General features: G+C 44.7%; 1 protein-coding gene across 1 annotated transcript in view; it reads left to right on the forward strand.

Moving 5' to 3' along the window:
* The window catches only part of COG6 (component of oligomeric golgi complex 6), a 29,695-nt gene extending 12,155 nt beyond the window's left edge, over nt 1-17,540 (forward strand). The window contains exons 8-19 of the mRNA XM_053380514.1: nt 105-198; nt 1,872-2,000; nt 2,089-2,180; nt 3,959-4,023; nt 4,900-4,991; nt 6,258-6,375; nt 9,601-9,732; nt 10,746-10,913; nt 12,554-12,661; nt 13,859-13,912; nt 15,562-15,641; nt 16,839-17,540. Coding sequence (XP_053236489.1) covers nt 105-198; nt 1,872-2,000; nt 2,089-2,180; nt 3,959-4,023; nt 4,900-4,991; nt 6,258-6,375; nt 9,601-9,732; nt 10,746-10,913; nt 12,554-12,661; nt 13,859-13,912; nt 15,562-15,641; nt 16,839-16,986 — 1,280 coding nt within the window. The 3' untranslated portion in view covers nt 16,987-17,540. The remainder of the gene's footprint in view (nt 1-104; nt 199-1,871; nt 2,001-2,088; nt 2,181-3,958; nt 4,024-4,899; nt 4,992-6,257; nt 6,376-9,600; nt 9,733-10,745; nt 10,914-12,553; nt 12,662-13,858; nt 13,913-15,561; nt 15,642-16,838) is intronic.
* The last annotated feature ends 2,225 nt before the right edge of the window (nt 17,541-19,765 follow it).

Below are 19,765 nucleotides of genomic sequence, written 5' to 3' on the forward strand. Positions count from 1 at the left end.
TTTAGTTAAAAATAGGATTGAAACAACTTTCATTCATTGTTTTTAGAAAGCTGTAAAGATCAGAAACATTGCTTACTATTGGCCTGATCTTTTCTTCTTTGCAGGCGAATGCAGAACTTTAACCCAAGAATCCTGTGACATTTCTCCAGTTCTAGCTCAAGCAATGGAAGCTTTGCAAGACAGGGCCGTTCTCTATAAGTATGTTGCATATCTTAGTTGCAGGACATAATGTCACCAAGATTAATATTCTGGGGGCTTCATCCTTCAGACCACAAGCTAGCTTAAAAAGTTCATTCATGGTGGAATTGAATATGTCAAGGTGTGGGACTTTCCACCACTCTACATCTTTTGTGCTAAAGATTTGGGATAACTACCTATCAAACCACAACAGGGAACTTCCTTATTGCTTGCTATGTTATGTTATGTTTTATGTTATGTTATGACTTTCCTTTTTTCAGCAGCAGTTGACTGATTTTTAAAGAATGTTAGCAGTGCTTGATATTAACCAAAAGGTGGCAGTCTTAGAATACCTACCAAATTCTATAGCAGGCATAGGCAAACTCTGCCCGCCAGATGTTTTGGGACTACAACTCCCATGATCCCTAGCTAACAGGACCAGTGGTCAGGGATGATGGGAGTTGTAGTCCCAAAACATCTGGAGGGCCGAGTTTGCCTATGCCTGTCCTATAGCATCAACTTTCTTTTCGTTTAATGAAATGCCTTGCTGAAATACATCCTAATATTATTTCTACATTTTTATGTCTTTATAACACAAAGGCACAGTTCACACGTAACATCAGACTCTGATTTAGTGCTAGTTGGATGAACTTCAGCAAGTTGAAGCAGAACATCAGATTCATGTACTCGCCTTGCCTTCTCTACGCCCCCCCCCCGCCGCAGCCCCCCCAGTAAAATAGCTGGGAGGTGAATCTCTGGAAAGTTTGGTTTCACTTTCAAGAATCTGAACTTAGCATTACATTCAAGGGATCCTGGTTTAAAGAATAATAGAATCATAGCGCTGGAAGGGGTCCTGACGATCATCTGGTCCAACCCCTTGCAATGCAGGAATATGCAACTGTCTGTTACGGGGATCAATCCTGCAACTTTGGCATTATCAGCAGCAAACCCTGACCAACTGCACTATACCCCTGTTAGCAAACTTATTTTCATGGGTTCAAACAAGGATCCCTGATTGAAACCTAATGCTAAACTGGTGTCAGGCAGGCTTAACTTGGCCCATGTATTGCAGGCTCCCTCCCCCTTAAAAAAACCCTCTGCCACCAATATAATACAGTGATACCTTGGTTTACGAACTTAATCTGTTCCGAAATTCCGTTCTTAAACCAAAGCATTCTTAAACTAAGGCGTGTTTTCCTATAACAGCAGGGGACTCAATTTACAAATGGAACACACTCAGCAGGAAGCGGAACATGTTCTGCTTCCAAGACAAAGTTCACAAACCAAAACACCTACTTCCGGGTTTGCAGCGTTCTTCATCCAAGTTGTTCATAAACTAAGCTGTTCTTAGACCAAAGTATCACTGTAGTTGCTTATATTCCCGTATTTTCTAGCTTAGGTGGTCATTTCCCATCTGGAACCGCAGCTGATTAGCTCATTCACATAGAATTTATTCAGGGAACCTCTTGTCTTTTGAAACAAACCACCAGATCCTGTGTTGGGAGGCTGAGGCATGATACCGACCAATTTCCCGCCGTGAAAAGTATTTTCGGAGCTCAAGTGGTGAATTATTCAGACAGTTTATTTCTGTGCATAGCACACTTACATCCCCATAAAGCAAGGCACCTTAATGACTGGAGTGGCAATATAAAGCACATGCATTTTAATAAAGCGCCTCTTCATTTCCACTGCAGATACACTCTTGATGAGTTTGCAACAGCCAGAAGAAGTGCTGTAGTCCGTGGTTTTATCGATGCTCTTACTAGAGGCGGTCCAGGAGGAACCCCCCGGCCTATTGAAATGCATTCCCACGATCCTTTGAGGTACAGCAGTCACGGAAGCGTATGCTGCATAGTGGTTTTGCTGCTATAATCATTTAATGCAGCAGGATGTTTTGGTTTTTGGTTTTAGATATGTAGGAGACATGTTGGCTTGGCTGCATCAGGCTACCGCTTCAGAAAAAGAGCATCTGGAAGCCCTGTTAAAACATATCACTACTGAAGGTATTGCTCAATTTCAGGAAATGTGTGTTTTAAATCAATTTTTATTGGTTTTCATGCATATATCATACATTATTCAACTTAACCGAACAATCGTTTTATAAATTCCCCTCTCTCCCTTGGCTTCCCTCCATATCCGTTTCTGGTTTGTTAAACCACTTGTTGCATTCTGCTGCTTATATATAGTAGTATATTATCACATTGTTGTCTTTTTTGTTCTCTCTAATTACATTATTTATGTTTATTTAAAGCCTGCCAAAGAGTCCATGCTTTTACATTGTTTCTGCAAATATGTTACAAAAGGTTCCCATTCCTTTCTAATGTCACTATTATCTTTTTCACGCAGTTTATATGTCAATTTTGCTAATTCCTCATATTCCATCAATTTTTCATGCCATTGTTCTTTGAATGGTATTTCTCCCATCTTCCAGTTTTGTGCTATTAAAATTCTTGCTGCTGTTGTAGCATACATAAACAGTGTCCTCAATTCTTTCTTCACATCTTGTCCTAAAATACCCAGCAGAAAAGCTTCTGGTTTCTTTACAAATGTTATTTTAAACCTTTTTTTTCAATTCATTGTAGATCATTTCCCAATAATTTTTTACAATCTTACATTCCCACCACATAGGAAATGTGTATTTGGAATCCCCAGGGAAAGTTGCATGTGGCGATAAACATGTGCTAGTGTACTTCAGCAGATATTTGTTCTGTGTAATTGGGGTATGGGGGCATGGAGGATCGTAAAAAAAAAAGTGTTGGCAAGTCCAAGGTGTGTACAGAGAAATGTCGAAAGTAAACAAGTAGGATTTGGGCGGTTTTATATACATAATCATTTTATTTGTGTACCGACTTTCCATAATTACAGTGGTACCTCGCAAGACGAATGCCTTGCAAGACAGAAAACTCGCAAGAAGAGTTTTCCGTTTTTCGAGGTGCTTCGCCAGACGAATTTCCCTATGGGCTTGCTTTGCAAGAAGAAAGCCCATAGGGAAATCTCCGGGGACCTCTTTTAAAATGCTGGCGGTCGGGAGCAAAGACTTTTGCCCACCGCCGGCCTTCAGAAGAGGTCCTGGACCTCTTCTGAAGGCCGGCGGGGGGCAAAAGTCTTTGCTCCCCCCCGCCTGCCTTCCCGGGACAGCGGAGACTTCTCCGCTGTCCCGGGGCTGCCGCCCGCCAGCATTTTAAAATCGCCCGGGACAGCAGAGGCTTCGCTGCCGCCCGCCAGCATTTTAAAAGCCCCCGGGACAGCGGAGACTTCTCCGCTGTCCCGGGGCAATTTTAAAATGCTGGCGGTCGGCAGCAAAGCCCTCCTGTCCCTGGAGCTTGCGGGGTGGGAGCTGGGGAGAAGGACTTTTCTTCCCACCGCCAGCCTTCAGAACAGCCTTCTAAAGGCTGGTGGTGGGAAGAAAAGCCCTTGTCCCCCCCCCAGCCTTCAGAAGAGGTCGGGGGACAGACTGTCCCCAGACCTGGTCTGAAGGCGGTTTCCATAGGAACGCATTGATTGATTTTCAATGCATTCCTATGGGAAACCGTGCTTCGCAAGACAAAAAACTCGCAAGAAGAAAAAACTCGCGGAACGAATTAATTTCGTCTTGCGAGGTACCACTGTATAACCATGCTCAAGGCAGCTTATAGCATGAGGGGGGGAAACACACAATTCTCACAGAATCTGTGATGTGTTAGAGTTGCCTAGGTGTGACTTTTTTTCAAGGCAGTGTGTGGTAATGGGAAGGATGGTTGCTGAAATACCTCTGAATAACACTCGCTATGTTTCCTTTCAGGAGTGGAAAAAAATATGCAAGAAGTGATTGGACACATCACAGAAGGCGTTTGCCGGCCTCTGAAGGTGGGTGGAGTATGTTGGTTTATGTGTGCCCTTGGAATAGGTAAAGGGACCTCTGACCATTAGGTCCAGTCGTGGCTGACTCTGGGGTTGCGGCGCTCATCTCGCTTTATTGGCCGAGGGTGCCAGTGTACAGCTTCCGGGTCATGTGGCCAGCATGACTAAGCCGCTTCTGGCAAACCAGAGCAGTGCACAGAAACACCATCTACCTTCCCGCCGGAGCAGTACCTATTTATCTACTTGCACTTTGACGTGCTTTCAAACTGCTAGGTTGGCAGGAGCAGGAACCGAGCAACGGGCGCTCACCCCATCGCGGGGATTCGAACCGCCGACCTTCTGATCGGCAAGTCCTAGGCTCTGTGGTTTAACCCACAGCGCCACCCGCGTCCCCATTGGAATAAGACTGCATTTATTAACAAGGTGCATTTTCCCATATAGTCCTATAAACAAAGAGTGGAAAAAGCAAGACAAAACTTGTTGGAAACTTGTCCATTGTTCTCGTTATATATTTCATCAAAACAATACTGGCTTCTTATTTCCCTAAATTATTTCGTCATATGAATTTTCCAACCTCATTTGAAGCAAAACTTCTATCACTTTGTGCCTCAAGTTACTGGTCCCAGAAAAACAGGCATGATTAATGGGAGGGCCAAGACTGCAGCCCTGGCTTCCTGCTTCTGAATACTGGAATAGGGCAGGGGCAGGATGAGGGCATCAGCAGAACCAATCCAGCAGTTCTGTTGCCGCACCCATACCTCCCAACCCCCACCCCACCCCTAATGTCTTACCTGCTTGAAGACAACATAGACATTGTCTTGATAATTGGATGTGAAAGATTTCTGCATAACATGATGTTATGATGTCAATCTCTTTTCTCAGGTTAGGATTGAACAGGTGATCGTAGCTGAACCAGGAGCAGTCCTTCTGTATAAAATTTCTAATCTTCTCAAGTTTTACCACCACACCATCAGGTAAACAGAAACAAAAGAGAAAAGCAAATTCCTTGCTTTGCATTACAGTGTTTAGAATTTCAGAGCTGGTCGAGTTGGTTTTGCGTTGAGGAGGAAAATAACAAAGTCCTAGTACTGCTTTTAGTATGTTAGAAATCTTTATTTTATTAAAAAGATAATCTCTATACTATTTATAACTTGTATTTGGGAAAAAAATATTCTGATGTTATCACAACAAAACCCTTTCGATGTGCTTTCAATTCAGTTTGCTCCTTGTTTAAAATTACATCCCTGGGCTCCTGCCCTCTTCAAGTAATGATAGTACCATTATGCTCAGCTTCCGGGGCAACTAGTCAGACCATAATTGGCCATTAGAAAAAGCATCCTTTTGCAAAACACTCAGCTTTGAAGTTGTCCTGCTTTTCCAGTTTCCCTGCAGAATTTCCAAAAGGAGAATAGAATCACGTCAATTCACTTCAAAGCCATGTATTCATTGATGAGAGCAAGTACATGTTCCACATCGTAAAGGACATTAAACCAGCTGTTGTACATAAGGGATATAAGTTATGGAACTCAATAATATCAGCATCTAGCAGAGCCATGGGAAGCCTCGGGTCCTCCATATGTTGTAAGATTGCAACTCCATTCAGCTCCAAGCAACATAGCCAGTAGTCAGGGATGATAGTAATAATCCAACAACATTTGGAAGGCCGCACGCTCCCCACTCCTCAGAGTTTGGTGGCCTCTTGCCTTTAAAGGTAAACTGACCCCTGACTGTTAGGTCCAGTTGCGGATGACCCTGGGGTTACAGCGCTCATCTCGCTTTATTGGCCTAGGGAGCCAGCGTACAGCTTCCGGGTCATGTGGCCAGCATGACTAAGCCGCTTCTGGCGAACCAGAGCAGCGCATGGAAACGCCGTTTACCTTCCCGCCAGAGCGATACCTATTTATCTACTTGCACTTTGACGTGCTTTCGAACTGCTAGGTTGGCAGGAGCAGGGACCGAGCAACGGGAGCTTACCCCGTCGCGGGGATTCGAACCGCTGACCTTCTGATCGGCAAGTCCTAGGCTCTGTGGTTTAGACCACAACACCACCCGTGTTTCCTCTTGCCTTTAGAGAACACCTAAAAGCACCAGGCAATATATAGGGTTTTTTTAGTTACTAGGTGCTACTTTTTCAGAAGACATTTTGTAGCATTTTGGGGGGCTAAATAGCCGGACTTTGATATATGTCTGCTTTGGTTATCGTGAAATTTCTTACTGCCTCTCTCTCTTCCCATTTCCAGTAATATTGTGGGGAACACCGCAGCCATGCTGTTAACTACAATGGAAGAGATGCATGTCTTGAGTAAAAAGATATTCTTCAACAGCTTGAGCCTTCATGCAAGCAAACTGATGGATAAGGTCTGTTTCAGGGGTTAGTCAACTCTCTCCCCCTTCCCTACATCTTCAGTTGTAGGTTCTGTAGCATTGTCAGTAGACCCTCTGTGCAGGTATCAAGCTTGGAAGTCCAGATTCTGTACTATCAAAGTGATCGCCAACCTTGCTATTGGCTTTTGCATTTCATCTGTGCACCGTTGCCTTCTTAGCACCATGTGAAACTCCCTGGTCCATCAGCACCCTTCGCCGCCAAGTCTCGCCTATGCTGCTCACCAGACTTCTCTGCCCTTTCCTCGTTCTGTACCTTCCCCCTCCCACCGGCCAACGCCGTTTACTTCAGTGCCACCTCAGAACTGGTGCTTAAAGCCTTTTGCACTAAAAGAATTGGAACGAGGCCACTGAGTGTCAAACTTAGTATACTTTGCTAAGGAACACCTACCTGAAATGAAAGCAGTTCAACAAATCAGTAAACTCACACCGCATATATTTGCGTTGGGACGCTAAAGAGTAAAAGTTGCCAGTTATTCTCTAACTGCCGCTACTCGGAGCTCATACATTCTGGTGTAGTCTGTCACTGCTATGCCTTCTTGACACTTGGGATCATAGTTGCTGTTACCGCCATTGCTGATCCACAGCAGTCACTGTGAAAATCCAGCAAGGTTTTTACAGCAGTGGTCTAGTGTGCAAGGTGTTTCTCAGTTCTGTCCTGGTGCGAGCACCAGAAATCAAGGCAGGAGGTAGGGAGAATCCTTCGGCCTTTTGTAGTCCTCTGTTTTTGGCCCTGATAGGCAAAAGAAAGCTGAGTCAGTGTACTGGATTTCTTGCTACTTGCCCTCATCCCTGCATGCACTCCCCGGCACCTGCTCCCTTTCTGAGGCATAACTACCGTATTTTTCACTCCATAAGACACACCTGACCATAAGACGCACCTAGTTTTTAGAGGAGGAAAGGGGGAAAGCCCTGTTTTTTGGGGGGATCAGCTCACAGTTGTGCAGCTTCTTTTGCCAAGGTTCCCTCGCTGCAAGAAGCCAAGTTACAGGGAACCAGGCAGAGAGCCTTCTCGGTAGTGGCACCTGCCCTGTGGAACGCCCTCCCACCAGATGTCAAAGAGAAAAATAACTACCAAACTTTTAGAAGACATCTGAAGGCAGCCCTGTTTAGGGAAGCTTTTAATGTTTAATAGTTTATTGTATTTTAGTGTTTTGTTGGAAGCTGCCCAGAGAGGCTGGGGAAACCCAGCCAGATGGGCGGGGTATAAATAATAAATTATTATTATTATTATTATTATTATTATTATTGAAAGCCCTGTTTTTTTGAGGATCATCTCAAAGTTGTTGAGCTTACTTTGCACAGGGGAAAAAATCCTGTTTTTATGGGGTTCAACTCACAGTACTGCAGCTTCTTTAGGAAAGGAAAGGGAGCCGTTTCTACAGTTTCTAGACAGATAATCTAATCAGCCAGTCACATGTCTCTGGGGAAACAAACAGCCTCCATCTGTAGAACATTCAACAATGGAGGCCTGGGCAAGGGCGCGGGGCCAGAAAGGGAGCCAGCGATCGACCACCCATTTGCTCCATAAGACTCACAGACATTTCTCCTTACTTTTTTGGAGGAAATAAGTGCGTCTTATGGAGCAAAAAATACGGTACATTTCAGATGGTTCAGTTGTTAGCTGCTTCTAGTTGCTGAGGGTCCTGGTGACCACCCACGAGCTTCTCAGAGTACATAGGGAGTCTCACGGCAGATCAGCCAATTTTAAGGAACGGTTTTAAACTTGCAGTAGACACGTGTGTGGTGCACAATTCCGCCAGGACAATTCCCCACATTAAAACATTGGCCAAGTGTGGCTCTTCAGAAGTTCACGTGCATCTCCTGAGCTAAGAAATTCACACAGATTTTGTTGATGGACTGTTCAGGATAACAGAGCAATTCTCATATGTACTGTGGACAGAGAGTTGTGGTTTTCACTCTCCCAGCATCTGCAAGTAAGGTTGAACAAACACCAGGCCCACATGTCAGAACGAGACCCTTTTCTTGGCTGAAAAAAAAGAAGAGGATCTTTGCTGGTGGTAAACAATGCAGAGGGATTAGGTTGTAACAGAGCTATGGAAGGCAGAGGGGCTGCATGTGGCTCTCGCCCCCTTGAAAGGATGCCATCATGGGATGGACAGACGTCTGATACATGGTATAGTACACTGATGTGCTTCCTATATGTTGTCAGGCCCACAACATGCCCTTGAAATAGGGAGTTTCCAAGCTCTTTAAATAATAATAATAATAATAATAATAATAATAATAATAATAATAATAATAATAATTTTTATTTATATCCCGCCCTCCCCAGCCGAAGCTGGGCTCAGAGCGGCTAACAAAAGTAAAATATACAACATTCTAAAATTATTTCATTATAAAATCAGCTCAAATCAGATAAATGGCAACCATTGGGCTAGAGTTCTGTGAGGATTGCCAAAGGAGGGGGTCAGACTGTCCCCTGGCCAAAGGCCTGGCGGAACAGCTCTGTCTTGCAGGCCCTGCGGAAGGATGTCAAGTCCCGCAGGGCCCTAGTCTCTTGTGACAGAGAGTTCCACCAGATCGGAGCCGCAGCCGAGAAAGCCCTGGCTCTAGTTGAGGCCAGCCTAACCTCTCTGTGGCCTGGGACCTTCAGGATGTTTTTATTTGCAGACCATAGGTTCCTCTGTGGGACATACCGGGAGAGGCGGTCCCGTGGGTACGTAGGTCCTAGGCTGTATAGGGCTTTAAAGGTTAAAACCAGCACCTTAAACCTGATCCTGTACTCCACCGGGAGCCAGTGCAGCTGGTATAGCACTGGGTGAATGTGATCTCGCAGCGAAGACCCCATAAGGAGTCTCGCCGCGGCATAGCAAGATTCATGATGCTCATTTTAAATCAATCAATCATCCATCCATCCAGTTAGGACTTTCGTGTGCATGCACACTTCTTCAGATACACTGAAACAGAAGTCACAAGACCCTTATATGTAGTGGGAGGGTGGGGTTGGGTTTTTCTCAGAAGGGTAGTAGGAGATGGGTGATTGACTCAATGAGTATTGTAAACCTGTTGACAACTGTTAACGACTGCAATTAGTCCTACAGGAAAAAGCAAGGGATAGTATGCAGATGACCAAAAATAGCTTTAGCATATGTAATGAGACAAGAATCCAATATCTCTATTCAGACCGGGTCTCTCCGTAGTTTTCAGTTTAGTAATAAGTTGCAATTTGTTTTGTAGGTTGAACTGCCGCCTGCAGATCTTGGCCCAAGCTCTGCACTGACTCAGACCCTTGCTCTGCTGCGGGAGGTTCTAGCATCGCACGACTCTTGCGTCATTCCTTTGGATACCCGCCAAGCTGACTTTGGGCAGGTAAAATTGGTTGAAATTGCAAGGAGCCACAGCAGCTTGAGGGAAGGGCTTTTGGGGGATGAGAAACTGTGATTCAGACAGTTAAATTCCATGCTAGGTTTCCCAATGGAAAAAGAGAGAAATGCTGCTGGATCCGTGGCAATTTCTAATTATAGCAGAAGTGGAATTGTTTTGCGTAGCTCAGGCTCAAGAATAGACAGTGGTGAGCAGTTCCTGCAGTTGTGTCTGGGGCTCTCTTGCGAGAGAAAACATTGTTTTATGTTTGGCAGCAGAGATTTCTAACAATGTCACATGGGTAGATCATGTGACCTGGCCCCCACCTCACCTGATTGAGTGCTGGAGACTCCTCCTCTCTCAATTATTCTCTGTTTTTGCACAGGGCAGGGCAGGTTTCTGCTCTTTGCTAGCTATCCCTTGACCTCAGGCCTTACCTTTTCCTGTTTACCTCATTTTAAGCGCCATCTTCGCTGTTTCTCTTCTGTTTAAACAACAGTGATGAGCAGTCTCAGCTTTTTTCTGTGGCCCTGTGACGTGATCCTGAGCTTTGATGTCCACTACACAAGGCACCCCAGACAGTTGCTTGTTGAGCGTCGTATTGAAAATCAGGGAGCTGCAGTGCTGTGCTGCTCCTGATAGGAAACTGTTGGAGCGTTTGGTTTAAATGTCCAGCCTCCTTGTAATTCAAACCTGCCTTTTTCTCAGAGCAAGGTTTGGACATCATAAGCAAGCATCACCAATTGCCTAAGCTGTTGCGTCTGCATCGGGCTGGCAATGACTTGCGCAACTTCCCTGCGCAACATCCTTTTCAGACTTTTAACAAGCCAGCTGACTGTGCGGTAGACAGCGCAAGTGGCTGGCAATGCTTCTTTGTAGCACCTGAAGCTCCTGTCGGAGGCAAATGCCGTTCACCCCGTTTCAGCATCAATTCTCCGCTTTGGGAGATGTAGAGAAAGGGAAATGGACAAGAATTCCCACCAGTTACAGTATTTTTCGCACTCTCTTCTTCCCGTTAGGTTCTCTCTTGTGTGCTGGATCCCCTGTTGCAGATGTGTACCGTGTCTGCCAGTAACTTGGGGTCTGCTGACATGGCAACCTTCATGGTGAATTCGCTTCATATGATGAAGACAACGCTGGCTCTGTTTGAATTCACAGATAAACGGCTAGAAATGTTACAGTACCAGGTAAACGTCCAGTCAACCTCCCGATGTTTTCTTTGCTATCAAACATTAACAGGGAATGCCGTATGTTTCTGTGTACAGTGGTACCTCAGGTTAAGAAGTTAATTCGTTCTGGATGTCTGTTCTTAACCTGAAACTGTACTTAACCTGAAGCACCACTTTAGCTAATGGGGGCCTCCTGCTGCCGCCGCGCCGCCAGAGCACAAGTTCTGTTCTTATCCTGAAGCAAAGTTCTTAACCTGAAGCACTATTTCTGGGGTAGCGGAGTGTGTAACCTGAAGCGTATGTAACCTGAAGCATATGTAACCCAAGGTACCACTGTATTGTTGTTTAGTCGTTTAGTCATGTCTGACTCTTCGTGACCGCATGGACCAGAGCACGCCAGGCACTCCTGTCTTCCACTGCCTCCCGCAGTTTGGTCAGACTCATGTTTGTAGCTTCGAAGACACTATCCAACCATCTTGTCCTCTGTCGTCCCCTTCTCCTTGTGCCCTCCATCTTTCCCAACATCAGGGTCTTTTCCAGGGAGTCTTCTCATGAGGTGGCCAAAGTATTGGAGTCTCAGCTTCAGGATCTGTCCTTCCAGTGAGCACTCAGGGCTGATTTCCTTCAGAATGGATAGGTTTGATCTTCTTGCAGTCCATGGGACTCTCCAGAGTCTCCAAGGTTTTTTGACTCAAAGGTCATGTCAAAAAACAGGGATTGTCCAATACATAGATAGTGGCATGGGGGAGAAGCGGTGTGCCTGCCAGCCAGCCAGTAGGCGGGAGCGCAATTTCCCCTGATGCCGCAGCGAGCAGGAAACACTCTCTAGATGGTTTCCCACACGCAGCGGCATGGAGGAAGTTGTGCTCTCACTAACTGGCTGGCTCCGGGGAGCACAACTTCCTCTGATCTAGGTAGTGTTTCCTGCCCACGGGGGGGGGAGCTCAACAACTTTGGTCCATCTCCCCTCATTTTCTTAAAATTGAGTCTCTAAAAATAGGGGGGGGTCTTATACATGGGAGCGTCTTATAGATGGAAAAATACGGTAAATGTGAAACAAGCTCCTCAAAATGTGTGTGTCTTCACAGCTTTGTATGTAAAGTCAACATACAGATGTGTACAACCACAGAAATGTAATTTACGGGAAGCTAAGACAAAACAGCAGTAGTAGTAATAATAATAATAATAATAATTTTTATTTATACCCCGCCCTCCCCAGCCAAGGCCGGGCTCAGGGCGGCTAACAAGCAATAATAAAAACAAATTGAATAAATACAACTAAAAAAAATTAAAATACAACATTAAAATATTGAAACATTAAAATATTAAAATGCAGCCTCATCACAGGAGGAGAAAGGAAAAAGGAAAATAGAGTGCTTCTGTGCATGCATGTATGGTGAAACCCAGAAGTACACACACTTCCGGGTTTGACGCGTTCACAACCTGAAAGTTACGTTATCTGAAGTTAACATAACCCAAGGGACTACTGTATTATTATTGGCCCATAAGTAATGCACTTTGAATGCACTTAATTTCGTAACATAGTCAAAATGTTTCCGTTGCATTCAGTGACTTTTCTTCCGAATTGCTTTCGTCAACAAGCTGTTTCTTCAGTTACCATTCCGATAAGTAAGAAATGTCTTCCTTCCGTCTTTTAGATTGAAGCGCACTTGGATACCCTTATAAATGAACAAGCTTCCTATGTATTGAATAGAGTGGGCCTAAGTTACATCTATAACATTGTACAGCAGCACAAACCAGAGCAGGTAAGCAATAATTTTGGGGAGAAATGTGTATACTCCACTTTTGTTCCAAACTGGGAGTAAATAAAACTGTTGTGGTGCAGTTAAGATGTAATCTGACTTATGCGCCAAGGGTAGTGATGTTAAATTCTCGAGAATAATCTTTTGGAGAATATTCTTGATTAATGAGAATATTAGAGAAATTTCATTTAAAATGTTCAGATGGCAACCAAAAATGTTACAGATACTTTTATTCAATGGGGCAATGCAGTGAATTCACATCTTTGATTTTTTGCACCAAACTTGAAATTGAAAATTCAACATGAATGACTTACATTCATCACTAAGCCTGCCGCTAACTGTATATTTACCATCAACTTTGAATTCTAATTATGTTGTGTATGTATGAAATGTAGCTTTTAAAGGAATGTAAAAAAAAAAACCCTCAGGTCCGCTACAGGAGTATGTTCTTTAATAAGCATATCTCCAATGAGAATAAGGTCACACCAGAGTAGAAAACAGGCTGTAACATATAGTTCAAATATATATAAATTCAAATGTTCATCAGATTAAATGAATAGCATTTTTAAAACTTAAAAAAAAGTTTTCTGTAGCTCACATTTCAGAACTGCCAATGGTGAATGACACAATGCCCAGTAATGTAACTGGATCAAAAAAATCATTATTCATTGCTTACACTGGCAATATCACAGCTTGACTTACTATTTACTAGATTTTTTAAATGTGGGTTGTCAAACTGGTTCTTACATTAGAATTTATAGTTTGTGGAGAGAATTCTCTGGAGAATTTTCTAGCAGAGAATAGTGAATATTCTCCAGTGAATATTCTCATCTCACATCACTAGTCAAAGGTAGTGCTTAATTTTTAGGGAGAGAGAGTGTGTCTAACATATGTAATCCTGCACACTCATGCACACAAAATCAGTACAAGATACATCACATGGGTATTCTGATCAACTGATGAAATATGTTGAATTGCAAATATACATTTACTGTATCTGGATGAGAACCAAGGTGCTACTTTGGGCCTTTGTGCATCCTTTTCCTCCCCGAGCCCTTTGAACAGCAGAAAAGCTACTATTGAAAACCCCCTCAGTTTCAAAAGTGGCTTGCTGTGTGGCACAGAGGTGCCAACGGCACTCCTTAACAGTGATGGTTAAATATTTATTTATTTATTTGCTTATCATTGCTGTGTTTTTAGGGTCCCTTGGCAAATGTACCCAGTATGGATTCCATGTCCTTAAAAGCTGCAATGGTAAGATACTGGAATTTAATTTGTAGCTGTATTTTTTTTTTAGGTGGGGGGAAGTAATTATTAAATGGAAACCAGGGCAAGAGGAGGCGGGGGTAAACAAGGAAGCAATGTACCCTTTTCCCCAATGACATGTGCTTTGGCTCAGTTAGGGTATGGGGATGATAAGGGTATCTTCATAGTCTCAAGGAAGTTTAGAACTGAATGACTTGCCTCTCTTCTAGCTGTTCCACTCCAAATCAATAAATAGGACTGTGAATGAACCTTGAAGTATGCCCTCATTATTATTTTTTGCAAAAGTTGAACCAAATTGTGCGTTCGTTTTGGTTTTGATGTTTTTCAGAACAATATTTTCATTGTGCTAAGAGGCCTGACACGCAGCTACGTTGCATGAAAATTAAACGAGCCCCTAAAGTTTTAATGAGACACCACATTGGTGCAGATAACCGAAAAGAATGTTGGCTGTTTATTTGTGTGGTCTTTTTGACACAAACCCTTAGCACAGAAAATTGCTTTGACTAAAGCGAGCATATTCAGTGGTATCTTAGGCCATGTAACAAAGATACACAACAAATTCTATTCTGGTGCAAAGTTCTGTTGCATCGTTTTGAAATATGTCCAAAAGTTGTTTCTAGTAATTGATAACGGTGGCATTGGTTTAATTTGAGCAGCTGAAATAGATCAGGCTTCCTCAACCTCAGCCCTCCAGATGTTGTAGGCCAAAAATGATTCCTAGATAGCAGAACCAGTGGTCAGGGATGATGGGAATTATAGTCTCAAAACATCTGGAGGGCCGAGGTTCAGGAAGCCTGAAATAGATGATAGACTTGCACACACAGGCATTAAGAGTTAGGGTTAAGGAGCAGGGGAGAAGCAGACACAAGGAAGAGGGGCTTCTGACAGGGAGGACAGGCTAGGATGCACAACCCTGCTTCCCATCCTCTTGTGCATGAACAGCCCTCAAACTCAGACCTCCATCATAGATGGAAATCAAGTGGAGCAGGTAGCCGTCTCCAGCTGCCCATAGTCGCATCCTCTTTGCTTCCCTTCTGTTTCAGTGCCAAATTTAGACACGGAGCTCAACGCATCACTCTGAAACACATCATGGCTTCCCCCAACCCCTGTAAATAAAGGTTTGTGGTGGGGTCTGATTTTCATAAGGATCACAGCAGGCAGGGAGAGAAGGTCAACCACCCCAGCCACAGCCATTAGTTCCACCATGAAGTTCTTTCTGGTCCCTTGATTCCAGAAAAATTGGGTGAGATAGGTAAAGGGACCCCTGACCATTAAGTCCAGTCGTGGCCAACTCTGGGGTTGTGGCGCTCATCTCGCTTTATTGGCCGAGGGAGCCGGCGTACAGCTTCCGGGTCATGTGGCCAGCATGACCAAGCCGCTTCTGGTGAACCAGAGCAGCGCATGGAAACACCATTTACCTTCCCGCTGTAGCGGTACCTGTTTATCTACTTGCACTTTGACGTGCTTTCGAACTGCTAGGTTGGCAGGAGCAGGGACCGAGCAACGGGAGCTCACCCCGTCACGGGGATTCGAACCACCGACCTTCTGATCGGCAAGTCCTAGGCTCTGTGGTTTAACTCACAGCGCCTGAGTGAGATGCTTAGTGCTAATGCCTGTTCTTCTTCTGTTTGTATTAGGTCCAGTTTGATCGTTATTTGTCGGCTCCCGATGGACTGCTAATGCCACAGATAAACTTTCTTCTAAGTGCTACCGTGAAGTAAGCATTTTGGCTTTGGGTTTGATTCATCGGTTGTAGTTTCTGATCCAAATCCAAACCCTTACCTTTCCCGCCCCAACCTGGCCACAGTGATCAATGCTTGGAAGCTGTGGCTGGATGGTTTCGTGGGAGCCGATTGAAACTAAATCCTTTGAAGACAGAGGTCCTATGGCTGGGTCGGGATGGCATGGGGATGAGGGACCAACTCCCTTCTCTTGCGGGGGCCCAATTAGTGCCATTGCCTTCCGTTAAGAGTTTGGGTGTAATCCTTGACGCCTCCCTTTCCATGGAGGCGCAAGTTACAGCAACAGCCAAGGCGACATTTTTCCACCTTCGCCGCATCAAGCAGTTGGTCCCTTACCTTTCCCGCCCTGACCTGGCCACAGTGATCCATGCGACGGTCACCTCCAGGCTTGACTACTGTAATTCGCTCTACGCGGGGCTGCCCTTGCAGCTGTCCCAGAAACTCCAGCGGGTGCAGAATGCTGCAGCGAGGCTCCTCACGGGGTCTCTGCCATGGGAGCATATTCACCCAGTTCTTTTCCAGCTGCACTGGCTCCCGGTGGAGTACAGGGTCAGATTTAAGGTGCTGGTTTTGACCTTTAAAGCCCTTCACGGCCTAGGACCCTCGTACCTACAGGACCGCCTCTCCTGGTATGCCCCACGGAGAGCCTCAAGGTCCATAAATAGCAACACCCTAGTGGTCCCAGGCCCTAAGGAAGTTAGATTAGCCTCAACCAGAGCCAGGGCCTTTTCAACTCTGGCTCCGGCCTGGTGGAACGCTCTGTCTCATGAGACCAGGGCCCTGCAGGATCTGATTTCTTTCCACAGGGCCTGTAAGACAGAGTTATTCCGCCTGGCCTTTGGCTTGGAATCAATTTGATTCCCTCCACTTCTTTCTTTTTTCCTTTCTCCTCCTGTGATGAGGCTGCATTTTAATGTTTGACAACCGAGGCATGGCTTCCAAATGGTTGCAGGAGCTTCCTGCACTCAGCGGAAGCTGCATCAGACGTTTGGCTTCCAAAAAACGTTCAAAAACCGGAACACTTACTTGCGGGTTTGCGGCGTTTGGGAGCCAAAACGTTCCAAAACGGAGGCATTCAGGATCCGAGGTTTGACTGTACTAATTTCTGCAAAGGTGCAGAAGTATGCAAAGAGATATTTTGTTCTCAACGCTGTGTTTTTGTTTTGTTTTAGACAGCAGATAATAAAACTGTCCACGGAACTAGTCTGCAGAGCCTATAGCGAAGTGTATTCAGCTGTAATGAATCCAGACAATGGCTATAAAGATCCAGAAACAATATTGCCCAGATCTCCTCACCAGGTTCAAGCACTGCTCTCCTAACCTTAGCCAAAATGGAGTTTCTCACTGTTTAAGGTCAGAATATTTTCATGCAAGTACAAGATAGGCAATGGCTATTTCTTTCTATTCTTGAAATCTTGGTGGAAGTTTGGGTGGATGTATGCTTGGGCTACAGCTGTGTACAAAGTTAGTCTGATGAGATCCCATTGACATAAATGGGATTTCTGCTGCCTCATTATGTGCAGTACTGTAGACATATGGGTAGACAGAGGCAAGAGGAATTTTCAGATACTAAATTATTTTCATGTTGTTATAAACATGAAAAGGGCTTGTTTGGGAAAGAAAGAAAATCCCCGTTAATTTTTTTTATGATTAATTGTGTACACCCAAAAAGCTTCCAAGTTCTAGTGATTTAGTCAATATTGGGTTTTGTTCCACCATTCTTCCGCTGACAGTTTGGAGGAAGAGATATCAGCGTTGCGAACAAAGGGAGACGGTTTGGATTGGATAAGGGACGAATGTGTGGGCGCTTCGATGCGTTGCTTTCTGTCATGGATACTCTTAGCAAAAATAAAAACCCAAGCCTAATCTTTGAAGATCTAATTTACATCACTGGCTAAATACTATTAGGTTTTTGCCATGTATCCGTTACTCAGTTGATGGTGACCTGGGAGTAAGTCCTGTTGAAGTCAGTAGAACTCACTGCACTGTTAATAATGTAAGCAAGCTCTGCTCCATCAGATCCACATTGGTCTCTGACACCTCATGATATCCACATCGGTGACTATTGCACCGTGGAGAATCAGGAAAGTGTGTATACAAACCTGACTTTAAGAAACCTGAACCTTAACCTGCCTGGTAAATACATTCCCCTGAGGGTACGTGTCTTTTTAGTTTGGTGTTTGTACTGATTGGAAAAAGTGATTAAAAACAACAACACCATTCCCCCGAGGGTCTTTCATTGATCATTTTATAGAATCATAGATTTGTAGAGTTGGAAGGGACCCCAAGAGTAATCTAGTCCAGCCCCGTGCAATAATGACTTGAGCCTCTTGGTTGTAGTCAGAGCCGTCTTTCCCACAGGGCTTAGTGGTGCGTTGCGCCAGGGCGCCGGCCTCTCAGGGGCACCCCAGCCAGTGGGGGAGCTGCGCAGCTTTGCCAGAGGCTTCCCCTTTCCCTGCACGCCTGCCAGCTGTGCCCTGTCAAGCATATGGCTGGCAAGCATGCAACTTGCCTCCCAAGCCTCAGCAGAAGGAGAGCGATCCCCGCAGAGGCTTAGGATGGAAGCTGCGCCCTGCCAACTACCGTATTTTTCGCTCTATAAGACGCACCAGACCACAAGACGCACCTAGTTTTTGGAGGAGGAAAACAAGGGGGAAAAAATTCTGAATCTCAGAAGCCAGAACAGCAAGAGGGATCACTGCGCAGTGAAAGCAGCAATCCCTCTTGCTGTTCTGGCTTCTGGGATAGCTGCGCAGCCTGCATTCGCTCCATAAGACGCACACACATTTCCCCTTACTTTTTAGGAAGGAAAAAGTGCGTCTTATAGAGCAAAAAATATGGTATATGGCTGGCAGGCACGCAGTTTCCCTCCCAAGCCTCTGCGGGGATCGCTCTCCTGCAGCGGCATGGGGGAGAGTTGTGGCCCCCCCCCATGGCCGGCAGTGCGCAGCTTCGCCCCCCCCATCCGTGGTAATTTGGGGCGCTGGGCGGATATTTGCACCCCGGCGCTGCATATGCTAAAGATGGCCCTAGTTGCAGTCCTGTACACAATTACCTGGGGTATGGTCCTGCTGAATTCATTGGGGCTTGCTTCATGCATAGAATTGTACTGTTAATATCAATTACGTTTCTAGGCTTGTTGAACACAGAGAAATCTGCAGTCGGTATTTTAATTTAATTTATGGGTTGGGTGTTTCCAATTGTCTTTAAACCCGATCAAATGAACTAACAAATGTTTCATGCACCAGATCAATGATTAAAGTAAATAAAACACATAACCGTGTGTCTAATATGTCTGGAAAAACTATTAAAAAACCTTAGGAAGATAACCTGGTAAGTGCTAGTTTAGGTGCCTGTGGGAAAACACACATGGGTAGCTACAAAATTTAGAATGTCAGGAAATTCACTTTAATAAGTAATGCTGCTTAAAAGTAAAAAATACAATTTCTCCCTCTTGTTGCTGGTACACCTAGAGCTGGTTGGTTCCAGAGATTTGTTCCGAAAGGCATATGAACACCTGCTGCTTCATGGAATCCATTCCAATTTTTTTTAAATTAGTTTCGATCAGGGTGAACTCCCTTAGCTCCTATTGCTCCCAGGATTAGTTCACAAGGAACAGGGTGCATTTCCACCATCAAAACACTACCGTGGGGTTATGTAAACACTTTGTTAAGATAATAGTGCCACCCAACTGGCATCAATGCACTGCTTGGGTACTGTCGCCACAACCACTAATTCATGGGATCTTTCCGCTCATTTTGCAGTGCACAGAGTACCAGTTTAATTTAGCATCAGTGCCGTAGACCTGATCAGCTTCACTTTTGTAAGCCAATGAATAGCTTTTAATCTGGGGAGGTCAGGAGGATGATAATAACGATGACAGTAAAATTAATAATAGGCTTCAGGGGAAATAAATAATGTTTCCCCCACTTTCTTTGGTTTAGATGTGTTTATATGCAGAGCCTCCCAGCTGTTGGAACAGTGGAAGTTTTGCCTTTGTCCGCTGTAGGATATTGTTAATTAAATGTTTTTCTGAACTTTGAATACCAGCAGTGGGCATAAAAAATTTCTAAAGAGGCACTGACGTTATTGGAAGCAG

Source organism: Podarcis raffonei, chromosome 3, assembly GCF_027172205.1.
Source record: "Podarcis raffonei isolate rPodRaf1 chromosome 3, rPodRaf1.pri, whole genome shotgun sequence".
Taxonomy (NCBI): domain Eukaryota; kingdom Metazoa; phylum Chordata; class Lepidosauria; order Squamata; family Lacertidae; genus Podarcis; species Podarcis raffonei.